The 14,223-nt window shown below is 58.3% G+C and overlaps 1 protein-coding gene across 1 annotated transcript; it reads left to right on the top strand.

Annotated features, from left to right (window-relative positions):
* Positions 1–424: 424 nt before the first annotated feature.
* LOC119852240 (forkhead box protein H1-like) lies at positions 425–6,233 on the top strand. Its single transcript, XM_038393379.1, has 3 exons — positions 425–709; positions 4,609–4,713; positions 5,136–6,233. Exons 1-3 carry the CDS (start codon positions 425–427, stop codon positions 6,231–6,233), a joined length of 1,488 nt encoding a protein of 495 aa, XP_038249307.1.
* The last annotated feature ends 7,990 nt before the right edge of the window (positions 6,234–14,223 follow it).

The raw sequence follows: 14,223 nt of genomic DNA, 5'->3' as shown, positions 1-14,223 counted from the left end.
CCAGGGAGGCCTGACAGATGTTTCACACTTAGCTCTACCTTGGGCTGCCAAAGCCCCCCGCAGGCCAGTCCCCTGCTGGCTAGTGGGGTCCAGCAGACCGGCCCAGGAGAGGGGCTGCGAGGCCGCACGGTTCTTCCCCAGCTGGGGTTGAGCCCGGGGTCTCACCTCCACCAGCCTTTAACGTCCTCCCAAGCCCTCGGCTTAACAGAGCCCTGCTAATTGTCGGCTGGCCGGCCGGCCCTGCCCCCTGGTGCCAGCAGTCTGGCTCCCCAGTTGGGGCAGAGATGCGGATCAGCATGAGAAAGGCTTGAGCCGGAGCAGGAGAGCCGCTGCCTCCCACCTGAGCCCGCCCCCTGCCCCTCCTGGCCCGGGGCTGCCCTTCACCTTCAGCTGGGCCGGCACCCGGAGCAGCAGCGCCCGGGCCATGTCCCATCCTACAGGGGAGGCAGCCCCTGGGCAGAGCGGCGCAGAGGCGGGGGGCTGCCCGAGCCCCCCGGGGGAAGCGCCCCAGCGCTGTGCCCCGGAGAGGGGAGGTCCCGGCGCTGGGGATGGACCGGGGCCGGGCGAGGAGCCCCGGGACTCCGGCAGGAAGGGGAAGAAGAAGAAGAAGAAGAAATACAACCGCCACCCCAAGCCGCCCTACACCTACCTGGCCATGATCGCCCTGGTGATCCAGGCCTCGCCCGGCAGGAAGCTGAAGCTGTCCCAGGTAAGAGCAGGGCAGGGGCCCAGGAGTCTGGGGCCCTTGATTTCCCCTGTTGTGTCCGGTCCCACAGGCTGGGCGACCGGGGGGGGCAGAGGGACCATCTAGTCTGACCTCCTGTATCTCCCAGGCCTTGCGCATCCCCCAGGTCCCCTGCTCTGGTCCCCCGCCCCTCCTCGGACAGCCGGGCAGCCCAGAGCCGGGGGGGGGGCACACTGGGCTCCAGTTGGTACAGGGCCTGCCCCCCCCTTGCTGGGCTTGCAAGGCTCTGGGAGAGCCCCAGGATCAATGGTGGGCGAGGGGGATGCCCGGAGACACGGGCACTGTCCCTCCCCTCCCAGGGCCTGCTCTGGGGACGAGCTGGGCGCGTGCAGCGGCCGGGGGATCGGGGATGGGGGCAGGCGACAGACCCCCGCCGAGGGAGGGTTTGGCTCCCGCTGCTCCCAGCGGCCGGGACCCGGCGGCTGAGCCCAGCCCCATTGAGCCCCGCGCCTACTGTATATGGTGTAGATAAGCCGCGGGTCAGGGGTCGGCCGGGGAAGGAGATTAGGAACAGCAGGGGGGGGATTCCTCGGGGGTCAGGTGACCTGGGAGTTTGCACAGACACGGGGGGGATTAGCACGTTGGGATGGAGAGCTCGCCCGACCCCCAGGCCAGGGTCTAAGGGGTCACACGGGGCTTTAGCGTTGCCTGGGCCAGCGCCGGGCCGAGCTACAGGGAGCCGGCGGCTGCTTAAAGCCCAGAAGCTCAGAGCACTTTACAAGCACGGAGCGCAAGGCCAGTCAGTATCACAGCACTGGGGAAACTGAGGCACGGGGCCCGTCCGAGGTCCCCCAGCCAGTGGGAACAGAACCCAGGTGCCTGGTTCCAAGTGCTCCGCTTAGGCATTTGCCCCCAGCTTGTAGTACTAACCCCCCACTAAGCCAGGCTAACAGCTGGCACATATAGCCCCGGGCAACCGGGGAGGGGGCGGAGCCTGGATGAGTCAGCCAATCAGCTCCACCCAGATCACCTCTGCATGGGGTGGGGGGTCAGGGACCAGATTGGACTCACATGCTCAGCTCTGCCGGGACCCCTTCACCGCTTGGTGCCCCAGCTGCCTTGCCCCATGGCACTGTGGGTGCTGCAAGGGTTAAAAGTGGGGGCTGGGGGCTTTGAAATCCGGGGGCGCAAGTGCTGCGGGGGAGTGGTTACCAGGACAGCATATGGGGGGGTGGTCCCCAGCTCCGCTGGAATGGCAGGGCAGAGCCAGGGGAGACTCTCCCTGGAACATGGCGTGGGCTCTGTGGTCTGTTTTGGGGGGCTGCTGCCAGTGAGTGGCCCAGCCCTGGCCCTGGGGTGCTGTTCAGGCACTGGAAGCCAGCAGGAGGCATCAGGGAGTCCCCAACAGCCTGCCGTGCTGAATAATCCCAGCCCCCTGCCCAGCTTCACGAATGCTGCTGGTTCTCTGTGCTGGTGCAGCTCAGGCCCTCTGCCAGGGCCGGGGGAGATGGGGATTACGGGTACCAGAGCCCAGCCCTGCTCCCATGTAACCTACACTCCTGGTGCCATGGGTTCACTGGGAGCAGGTGGGCGAGCTGAGCTCACCCAGAGGAAGAGCGGGCATGGGGGGGAGGCCGTGGGGACAGGTGGGCACCCAGGGGCAGAGCAGACCTGGGGGTGCCCCAGCAGCAGCCTTTTCCACCTTGTGGGAAAGGGGAGCTCCTTCTCCATGGCCTGTTCGTTCCTTGGCCCCTGCGGAGGGCTAGTTAGTGCTGGTTGTGGGTGGCGGGGAGCTGCACAGCGTGTCCCCTGGCCTGCTAGGAATGGGGATGCGCCCCTCCATATTTGGTCGCCACCCAATGGCCACAGTCACGATCCAGCAGGAGCCAGACAGGACCAACACGATGGCTGTCCTTGAGGGGATTAAACCCTCCACTCTGCACCATGCCCTGTGCCCCAGCCTTGCTTCCTGACAGGCTACAGTGCAATAAATATTTGTTCTGTATTTGGGGAAAAAAACCTAGATGATGGTGTCTCATCATATGATGATGATAACACTTCATCCATTCCACTAGTCTCTCAGGAGGATGATAAACAGCAGCTACTAACATTAGATATTTTAAAATCAGCTGGTCTGGATAACTTACATCCAAGAGTTTTAAAAGAGCTGGCTTGACCATTAATGTTGATTTTCAATAAGTCTTGGTACAATGGGGAGGTTCCAGAAGACTGGAAGAAACCTAATGTTGTGCCACTATTTAGAATGGGTAAACAGCATGACCCGGGTAGTTATATGCCTTTCATCTGACATCAATCTCAGGCAAAATAATAAAGCAGCTAATACAGGACTTGATTAACAAAGAATTAAAGGAGGGTGATATAATTAATGCCAATCAACATAGATTTAGGGAAAGAGATCCTGTCAAACTAATTTGATATCTTTTTCTAATGAGAGTACAAGTTTGGTAGGAAAAGGTAATAGTGTTGATACACTATTACTTAGACGTCTGGGCATTTGACTTGGTACCAGAGGACATTTTGTTTAAAACACTGGGAAGATATAACATGAACACGGCACACATTACATGGATTAAAAGCTGGCAAACGGATAGATCTGAGAATGTAACTGTAAATAGGGAATCATCATAGAGAAGATGTGTTTCTAGTGGGGTCGCGCAGGGATTGGTTCTTGGCCCTGGGCTATTTAACATTTTTATCAGTGACCTGGAAGAAAACATAAAATCATCATTGACAAAGTTTTCAGATGACACAAATATTGGGGTAGTGGTAAGTAACGAAGAGACCAGGTCTAAATTGCTTGGTAAGCTGGGCACAAGCAAACAATACGCATTTTTATACAGCTAAATGTTAACGTGTACATCTAGGGACAGAGAACGTCAGCCAGGCTTACAGGATGGTGGACTCTGGGAAGCAGGGATGCTGAAAAAGATGAGGGGGTGATGGTGGATAATCAGCTGAACATGAGCTCCCAGTGCGACGCTGTGGCCAAAAGGGCAAATGTGATCTTGGGACGTATACACGGGAATCTCAAGGAGGAGCAGAGAGGTTATTTCACTCTGTATGTGGCCCTGGTGCAAGCGCTGCTGAGTCCAGTCCTGGGGCCACAGTTCAAGAAGGATGGTGATAAATTGGAGAGGGGTCAGAGAGGAGATATGAGAATGATTCCAGGATTAGAAAACCTGCCTTACAGGGATACATTCAGGGAGCTCAATCTATTTAGCTTAACAAAGAGAAGATTAAGGGGGGACTTGATCCCAGTACCTACATGGGGGGGGGGCACACATTTAATAACAGGCTCTTCAGTCTAGCAGAGGAAGGTCTAACACCATCCAGTGGCTGGAAGTTGAAGCTAGACACATTCACACTGCAAATAAGGTGCACGATTTTGACAGTGAGGGTCATTAACCACTGGCACAATATACCCAGGATCGTGGTGGATTCTCCCTCACTGACGATTTTTAAATCCAGACGGGCTGTGTTTCTAACCGCTCTGCTCCGGGAACAACTTGGGGGCAGGGCTCTGGCCCGTGCTGCACAGGGCATCAGCCTGGATGGTCACACTGGTCCCTTCTGGTCTTGGAATTGAGGACTGAGCCAGCGGAGGGCCGGCCGCAGCCCCCAGCAGTCAGTGAGTTGCACACAAGGCCCCAGGAGGGAGGAGACAGGAGCCTCCCCAATTTGTGCCACCACAATCTGAGGTGCTCACCTGGCTCCATATTCGCTGCGTGGCACAAGTGCTGTGTCCCACGTGGGTCCCAGTGAGCTGGCACCAAAGCCAGCAGCCCTGCAGTCCAGGTGGGGACAGCCTGAGGCACGTTGAACGGAGCAGTCTCACAGGGCCCGGCGCTGGGGTCTGCTCCGCCCATGGCCAGGGGCTCTCACGCCCCGTCTCTCGGTTTCAGATCATCCAGGAGATCGGCGCCCTCTTCCCCTTCTTCACTGAGGGCTACCAGGGCTGGAAGGACTCCATCCGCCACAACCTGTCCTCCAACCGCTGCTTCTCCAAGGTGAGCGCTGGGGTGTAGTGAGGGAGCGGGGGCTGGGGAAGAGAACGGCCTCCAGGGGCCTTTGGAGATAAAATATGTTGGGGGGGACTGGGTCCGAGGGTAGGGGGATGGGATGGGGAGCCTGAGGGAGTAAGGATCCAGCTTTGGGGGTAGGTGATGGACTATCAGGCCCCAGGACAGGGTTGATGGAGCTGGGAAAGGGCCGGGGGAGAGCCCAGGGCTAAGGATGAGGCGGTGGAGAGGTGAGGGGGGGCGCTAGGCTCTGAGGGGTGAATCGGTCAGGCCTGACACACAGGGAAGCTCTGTCCCGACTTCTCAAGCTCCTGGGGTTGGGTTCGGGGTCTCCCCAGGCTCAGGATTGCTCCATGGCTCCCCCATAGGCTGATCCCTGCACTGAGCCCATCTCGCTCTCTCCCCGGCAGCTGCTGAAGGATCCCGCGAAGCCCAAGGCCAAAGGGAATTTCTGGACGGTGGACGTGAGCCAGATCCCCCCGGACGCCCTGAAGCTGCAGAACACGGCCATCTCCCGGCAGGAGGCAGCCTCCTTCACCAGCGACCTGGCCCCCTTCATCCTGCACGGCTGGCCCTACGGCTGCCAGGGGGCACAGCACCAACCGCAGGGCGCCAGAGCCTCCTCCACCAATGCCAGCTCCGACAACGAGGAAAGCAGCTACCAGCTCGGCGAGGCGGCGAGGCCGAGCAGCTCCTTCACCATCGACTCCCTCCTCAGTGACTTCCAGGAGGTGGGTCTGTCCGGGAAGCCCCGGGAGGCCGGGGGCCACCCCCAGACTGTACAGCCCCCTCCCAGCCTGGCAGCGGGAGACTCCCTTCCCATCAGCATGGACCTGTGGGGCCCAGTCCCCATCTTCCGCGTCTCCTCTGGGCCCCCGTCGCTGCCCTGGCGACCCCTGGGCACTCTGGCTGCACCGCAGTCTTTCTCCTCCTCCTCCAGCAGCATCTCCACCCTCAGCTCCTTGTCATCAGAAGAGAGGGACCCCGGCAGCCGGCGGTCGAAGCAGGCACGAGGCTCCCGCGCCCCGGCCAAGCGCCCCCGGCTACTGGCTGCCCGCGAGAGCAGCGGTTCCAGCTCGGATTCCGATGGCTCCGGAGGCTGCACCCCGGCTCCATCGCCCACACTGGTCCCCCGGCCATGCTGGGAGCAGCTCCCCACCTCCTACACTAAGTGCGTGGCCCCCAATGTTGTGGCTCCCCCAAGCGGCTCCCCGTTCTTTGCCTTCCCCACCGTGCCGGGCCTGCCCTACTACAGCTACAGACCCCCCAGCTACGTCAGCCCGGTGTACTGGGACCTGAGGCCAGGCCCCTCAGTGGCCCCCAGGCAGGAGGGCCCACAACTTCCTGGCCTCTCTGTGGACCTGGACCACACGGTGCAGGGCATGCCCCCCAACAAGAGTGTGTATGACGTGTGGGTGAGCCATCCAGGGGACATTGTGCACCCAGCGCTGTACAGCCAAGGCCCCATGCCCGGCAGCGTGGCGCTGACCCGCTACGACTCCCTGTGATGGGCCCCAGTAGGGGAGGGCCGGGCAGCCCCGTGGCCTCTCAACAGCCCTGTCTCTTCGGGTGCCTGCGCCAGCTGCATGGATAGACAGGCCCTTGCAGGCCCAATGGTGCTCCTCAAAACCGGGGCCAACAGGCAGAGCTGCGTCTGGATCTGCAACGGTGTGGTCCCTGGAGACTACAAATCCCAGCATGCAATGCTCCATGCAGAGCCGAGTGTCCCTGGGGTCCTACCCCTCCTCCCACAGAGCCAGCTGGCAGCAAGCAGGGCATCCTGATGGGCTGTTCTGCTCTGCAGGAGGAAGACATAGATGCCATTGACTCTGGTCCTCACCCAGCAGGGAACCATCTCTGCTGCCTTTACTTACCTACCTGGATGGCTGCCATTGGGCCTCTCCGGATGGGATGGGGGGAGTTCCTGCAGGAGTCTCTCTGCTCCCCCTTCTCCTGAGCTGTCTTCCTGGCAGGACCCTCTGCTCCCTCCCACATCCCATCTGCACATGTGTACCCTCGCCCCACATGCTCCGGGGGACAGCGGCTGCTATAGTCCAGTGGCTCCTGGGGAGGGCCTAATCCAGGCACCCAGCTTCAGCCAGCCCCAACTGTGCAGAGCTGGGGGACATGGAAATCTGAACGCAGATCTGGATTCCTAGCGGGACTAACCATCCGACCATGTGGCAGTATAACCCACACACCTTCTGGATGTGGTGTTCTGTCCCATCTAGGGGCACCGAAACCAAAGGTGTGTGGGTTACAACAGCACGAAGGCTGGGCCTGCCTCTGCGGAGTTTCTGTTTGCCCCAGAATCTGCAGATAGACGCAGCTTTCAGAGCGGGTCAGCTTCTGTGACTTTCTACAATGCTGGGGTACCCTCCCCCATGCAGCCCACCAGGCTGACATCAGCTTCACCAGGACGCAGGCTGCTCGCAAGGCACAATTACCACCAAGGCAAGAAGGGACCAGTGTGATCATCCCGTATGACCGCCTGTGTAACACAGGCCAGAGACCTGCCCCAAGTCATTCCCAGAGCAGAGCTGATAGGAAAAAAAACAATCTTGATTTAAAAATTGCCAGTGATGGAGAATCCACTGCAACCCTTGGGAAATTGTTCCAGTGGTTAATTACACTCACCATTAAAAATGTTACACCTCATTTCACTTCCAGTCTGAATCTGTCCAGCTTCAGCCTCCAGCCACTGGATCGTGTTAGACCTTCCTCTGCTAGATCGAAGAGCCCGTTATTAGCTCTTTGTTCCCCACGCAGGTACTCCCAGACTGATCAAGTCACCCCTCCACCTGCTCTTTGTTAAGGTAAATAGATGGAGCTCCTGGAGTCCATTCCCTATAGGCAGGTTTTCTAATCCTTCCGTCATTCTCTTGCCTTGTCTCTGCCCCCTCTCCAATTTATCAACATCCTTCTTGTGTTGTGGGCACCAGAACTGGACCCAGGACTCCACAGTGGTGGCACCAGGGCCACATACAGAGGGAAAATAACCTCTCTGCTCTTACCCAAGTTTACAATTTGTACCTCCCAGCTGTTTGGCCACAGCATCACACTGGGAGCTCACGTTCAGCTGGTCCTCCACCCCCACCCCCAAATCTTACTCAGCGTCGCTGCTTCCCAGGAGAGAGTCCCCCACCCTGTACCTATGGCTGGCAGTCTTTACTCCGAGATTTTTTACTTCACAGTTGGCTGCACTGAAACACACATTGTTTGCTTGTGCCCAGCTTACCAAGCGATCCATATCACTTTGTATCAGTGACCGGTCCTCTTTGTTAGTTTCCACTCCCCCAATTCTGTGTCACCTGCAAAATGTATTGGTGATGCTTACATGTTCTCTGCCAGGTCATTGATAAAAACGTTCAATAGTGGAGGGCCAAGAACCGATCCCTGGGGGACCCCACTGGAGACACACCCGCTCAGTAGTGATTCCCCTCTAGAATTCCATTTTGAGACCAGTCAGTCGGCTTTTAATCTCCTTAAGACATGCCATACTGATTTTGATTAAAAACTAGAAAAATACAAAATATCATGAGGTACCAAGTCAAACACCTCACAGAAATCTGTTACATCAGCACTATTACTATTATCAACCAAACTTGTCATCTCATCTAAAAGAAACCGAGTGAGTCTGACAGGCTCTATTTTCCATAAACCCGTGTGGATTGGCATTAATTATATCACCCTCCTTTCATGCTTTAACTGCATCCCTGTTACTGAAGCTAATGGAGATCTCCCTCCGCCAGCAGCAGTAGCAAGTCTCTTATCCCTGCTGTGAGTCCAGTCACTAGAGGACGTCATCCCTCATAGCCAACAACATTACATACCTTAGGGTGGAGTCTCCTCTTGAGTCAGTGTCCAGCATTTCTCAAAACCCTTTTATCTAAGTAGGAGGCCACATTCGGGTCCCAGGTGCCCCAGGGAATGCAGCACGTGTGTTTTCAAGCAAATCTGGCTCATGCTTTTTACTCTTTAATGTTTTTCTGCAGCAATTTGCCTTCTTTCCTCCTCTTTGTTCAAATCCCCCCTGGAAAAGCAGCACTGGCCAAATGATTCCTAGCTGTGGCACAGCTTCTCTCTTTCCGTTTACAAAACAGCCAGCCCGAGGCCAACTGCAAAGAGACACACGTCAGCAGGAATAATCTGAGCCCCTCGTTTATCTGTCTCAGATACTTCTATGGTCCTCATCATGGTGTATGAGCACTTCCCGATCCGTAACATGTTTAGCCTCACAACTCCCCTGGGAGGCAGGGCAGAGCTGTTAGCCCCATTTTATGGGTGGGAAACTGAGGCACAAAGAGACTAAATCACATGGGGGGGGTCCTGTGGTAGAACAGAGACTTGAACCCAGGTTTCCCAAAGCCTAGGCTGGCGCTCTAACCACTGGGCCATCCACCCTCTCATAGAAACCACGGGAGGGGCAATCCCGCAGTGGCCAGGTCGCTGCAAAGCTCTGCTGAATGTGTAGCAGAGTGCAAACCCACGGTGTTCGGGGATGGAGGGCAAATCAGATGACGCCCTTCTCTCCATTCAGACTGGACGTGTGGGCCAGGATAATAACCATTGGAACAACCTACCAAGGCGTGTGGGGGATTTGCCGTCACTGGCAATGTTTAAATTGAGACTGGCTGGTTTTCTAAAGACCTGCTCTGGTTCAGTGAGGAATTAATTCCAGGGAATTGGCTGGCTGGGGCTACACAGGAGGGCAGATGAGAAGCAAGCAGGTGCCTGGGGTGGCCAATAGAAAGGGGCGGCACGCTGTCCATCATCGGGGCGGCACGTCCGGGTCTTCGGCAGCAACTCGGCTGCGGGCCCTGCAGTCCCTCTCTTCCTCTTCGGTGGCACTTTGGCAGCATTTCAACCAGGCTTGGGTTTTTTTTGTTTGGGTTTTTTTTCCTTCGCCACTTGGGGCGGCAAAAAAGCTGGAGCTGGCCCAGCTACCTACCATTAATGAAGGGAAGAGAGGAGGTAGATCAGGCTCTGCTCTTCCCTCCTCATCTCCTACAGGACCTGAGAGGATGGTCAATTCATTTAAAAGGCAAAAAATGCATCACCAATCAAAGGAAATTCTGCTTTACCCCCCACACGGTTGGCCTGTGGAACCCACTGCTCTGGGGGTCGCCGAGGCCAAGAGTTTAGCAGGCTTCTGCCGAGGGCTGAACCGGGGTGTGGGTGAGAACATCCCCCAGGGTTCCATAGGCCGGGAACCACCCGGGGTCAAGCAGGGGCTGCCCCCGTGGAGAGGGTATTCCATAACCACCCACTGGGAAGGTCTTGCCCCATCCCCTGATGAGTTGGTGGTGGCCCCAGCAGATGGGATGCTGGATTAGATGGACCATTGGCAGAGCCCGTGAGACCCAGCCCTACATGCCTTAGCCATTTGTTGCAAGGATTTGATTGGAGATTTGAGCTGTGGGGGGGTGCTGACTGGATGTCTGGGTCACATGGCATGTTGCTGTTCCCTCCATGAAAGGAGCGTCAGGTTCCAGGAGCAAACCCCTGGGTACGAGTTCGAAATTCACCTCCGGCATGGACTGTCCCAAGCTCACAGCTTCCCCGCCCGCTCCCGCCAGCCGCGGCACTCGCTGAACCGGCCACAGACAGTGAACGGGAGCGAAGGATGAAAGCAGGCGGAGGAAGTTCAGGGTTTCTGCTAGAGAAAGCGTGGCCAGAGCGTCTGCCCAAGGGCTCTCCCAGGCCTACCAAAAACATGGGGCTTGAACTAGAACTGCAGCTGGAGTCAGTGGAGCTTGGAGCTGCCCCACCAGCCCCGCCCACCTCATTAACCCCTGGTCTCCTGCATGTCTCTGAAAGAAGCCCAAACCCTTCTCCTCCACGAGGTCTCCAGGATCCATCTGTGTCTGACCTGTCTGGTCGTGCTTCTGACGCTGAGCTCCTCCACGACTGTATCTTCTTCTGGGCCTAGTCCCGCACACGGCACCCTGGCTGCATGTCAGTAATAAAGTCCTACAATGTATTTGTGCCTGGTTAATTGGTTACAGGTCTGTGCATAGCCCCCTGCACAGGGGTGTGGGGGTTTGGGGTTTCAGAGATTGGGAGGGGTTGTGGGTGTCAGAGACAAAGGGGGTGTCACAGATAAGGCCTGAAGTCACAGGCTTAGACTGAGCTACGAGCTGGGTGAGAGCAATGGGACCACTCGAGCAATGAGCTGTAGGGATCGCCAGCTGGCCCAGGATGAGCGGCAGGGCTGGGGGAGGCAGTTTGGTTGCATCACCATAACTGAAATTCCCTTTGAACAAGTCTGAGAATGTTCCTCATGCTCGCGAGGAAGCTCACGCACCCCAGCACAATCCCAAGAGCCCATCCTTATGGGTCTAGGTCGGAGCCCACTCCCGGGGGATCCACTGAATTGTCAGAACAATGGGAAACACTCTGAATTAAAACACAAGGCTGTGCGAACCCGAGCCTGGCAGGTACCTGTGTAAGTGCAGAGAGCATCACTCGGCATAACAAACAGCAACCTGTAATAAAAGGATATAGTTCCCTTAAAACTGTCATCACTATGTTTCAGAGTTAACAGGGAGAGTAGCATTCCAGGCTGCCTGCAGCCATCACTGCACTGGTTACAGTTCACAGTTGGAGGGTTTTTTTGTTAACTACAAACCAGGAGGGCTAGAAACTGACTTTTTAGATACCAGGGCTTAATGCTCTAATAAATTTGTTAGTCTCTAAGGTGCCACAAGTACTCCTTTTCTTTTTGCGAATACAGACTAACACGGCTGCTACTCTGAAAACTGTGCACTGGGCATGAGTTTGGCAGCAGGTCCCATAGCTGTGGGATAGGTGGGCGCACATGTCCCACTGCCCAGGTCTGAGCTAACCTGAAGCTCTGCCACCCACCGGGAGCGTCCATCGGGATTAAACCCCAACACACCATTCAGCGCCCCCCTCCCCTGCCCAGCAAGGCTTTTTGCACATCCAAGGCTTCCCCGGACCTTGTTAGTGAGCTCCCCTCCCATGTGCTCATTCACTCTCCCCCCATCCCAGTTATTGCTGAGCTAGGGAGGGGGAGCAGAGATGGGGGGCTGGTGAGATCCAACGACAGTGGAGAGCCTCAGCTGCTCACCAGGCACAGAGGAGTGCCCTCTACCCCCACCCAAAAGAAGCCACTCCCACATAGTCAGGCATATTTCACATTTGCCCCCTCCCCTGGCAAACCAAACCCACTGCCCCAGAACAGACCCACCCCATCCCCAACTGCCCAGGACACCAGGCACCCCACACCGCCTCCAGGAGATCTGCGCCATCTGCCCCCGCCCCTTGCTGGGCTTGCCTCTGTCCGACTAGATGCACAATTGGGACCTGCACCTCGAGACCCTCTCCTCTTCCAGGAGGCCCCGCCCCAGGGGAGGAGCCAGCCAGGGCCTATCCCAACCTAGGCCCCTGCCTGTGAACCCCACCAGGTCAGAGGTCTGGCATGAGTGGGCCCAGCCGGGCAGGAGCTGGGGGGGAAGGGCAGGAACCCAGGAGACTGGGCCCTTGTACACGTGGGCCAAAGGTCCAGCGATCCTCACGCCACTTGATGCACGTGACTGGGGGGCATGTGTGGGCCTGCAGCACTGCCCCCTGGTGGTCACGGTGGACCTACCTGTGCATGGCGTCAGCTCACCGCCGCTGGCATCAGGCCGAAGAAATCTGCAAACTTAATTCCAGCTCTGGGGGACGCCCTTCTCCCTCCTGCCCTTCCCCCTCTCCCCGCCTGCCTCGGGACCCCACCTGACCCTTCCCGCGCCCTCCGCCCCATCTTCCCTCTCACCCCTCATTGCTCTCCCAATCCCAGCGCTAAGAAAACAAGCCAACATTTGCTGCACGGTACAAAATCCCAGCCTGGCTCCAGGCGGTGCAGGGAGCCCTGTTCCCCCCCCGTCACCTGCAGGGGGGACATTGTCTGATAGGCACCCCTCTTGCACTGCCCTAAGCCAAATGTCCCACATGGCTCTGCTGGTGCCCCGCCTCCACTCCCAGCCTCCAGCCCGCTGCTTTCCCACTACTCCCCCCATCCCATCCTGCAGCCCCTGCTGTTCTGGCCCTGGCCCGCTCCTGAGCAGAAGCTGACGACTATGCCCAGTAGGAGGGTGTTTTTGTGCTGAGACCCCTAAACTCACCTCACTTGTGGAGACCTGTCTGGAAGGTGAGGCCAGGCTCTGCAATTGTGGGGGGAGGGGGCTGCAGGCAGGGACAGGGAGCCGGGGTCATGCCAGGAGCAGGGAGCAATGAACAGATGGTGCCAAGGGCCCGTGAACTGGCACAAAGAGGATCAGTGGCAAATGCTCCTCAACAAAAGGTGAGAGGAGTTTGCGTGGACCTGCCCCAGGGGCTGCCATTCAGCCCCCTCCCCCTGCGGCCCAGGCCTCGGGAGCCAGGTTGGGCCGGACTGGCGCAGGGGAGCTGCTGGGATGGCACCAGGGGCTTCAACCAGAATGTCGGGGGGAGGTCAGGGGGACCAGGGGATGTACTCACGGGGAGCTGAGATCCCCTAGTCCCATGCAGCAATGCTCCCTGCAGGCCCAAGCCAAACGCCCCCCACTCCAGCCACCAACCAGGGCCTGACCCCAAGCCTGACACAGGCTCTAACCCAGCCCTGCACCAGCCCAGCTGCTAACCCAGGCCATAACTTGAGGCCTAACCCAGCTCTCTTAGGGTGCATCTACACTGCAAAGAAAAACCCCACACCGCGGCCTCGAAGCCTGGGACGACTGATTCGGGCTAGCAAGGCTCGGGCTGCAGGGGCTAAAACCAGCAGGGCAGCCATTCCCGCCGGGACTGGCGCCCGGGTTCGGAAACCCCAGACGTTCCCTCCCCTTCGCCGGAGCCCAGAGCCTCCAGCCCACGCCATCAGCTACGCGGCTGCTCTCAGCCCCACAGCCTGAGCCCAACAGCACTCTGGGCCTGGGTGCCCCAGGATGGTCTTTGCAGGGTAGCCAGGCCCTCGGAGCCCTTGGGGCAGCCAGGCTGCAGCCCGTAGCTGATCAGCTGGAGGTGCTGGGAGCCTGAGAGTTCGGGAACAAATGACTGAACTTTGTAAGGAGCTGCAACAGGGCCAGAGCTGTCCTTTCCTCCGAGCTGAGCCAGGAGACTCCGGCCTCAGGGCAGACCAGGTCTCTGCTGCTGGATGGTCCTGTCCGGAGGATTTAAGGGAGCGTCAGGAAGCAGCGGTGGGAGGGTGAGCAAGCCGTGTAGTGGGCAGGCCACGCCCTGCCAACAGCCAGAGATCTGTTTATTTCCAATCTGGTGAACTGTTCGGTCCCTACGCGCCTCCTGGTGCTCTGATGGTGCCTCTTCTTCCCAAAGCATCCGCAAACTCCCTGGTCACATCAGCCGGCCCCACCCAGGACCGTAACCCCTAGCCAGGCACTGAGCCAAGCGCGGTCCGCTGGCCCTGCACCGAGCGAGCGCCAGCCTCCGGTTCGCTGCTCGGAGGGAGCCGAGGGACCAGGCCAGATACACGCTGTTCACCTGTGTCCGCAGGAG

This window comes from Dermochelys coriacea, chromosome 2 (genome assembly GCF_009764565.3).
Source record: "Dermochelys coriacea isolate rDerCor1 chromosome 2, rDerCor1.pri.v4, whole genome shotgun sequence".
In the NCBI taxonomy this organism is placed as follows: Eukaryota; Metazoa; Chordata; order Testudines; family Dermochelyidae; genus Dermochelys; species Dermochelys coriacea.
The sequence above is the reverse complement of the archived record's forward strand: the minus strand, read 5'-3'. Positions and strand labels throughout refer to the sequence as shown.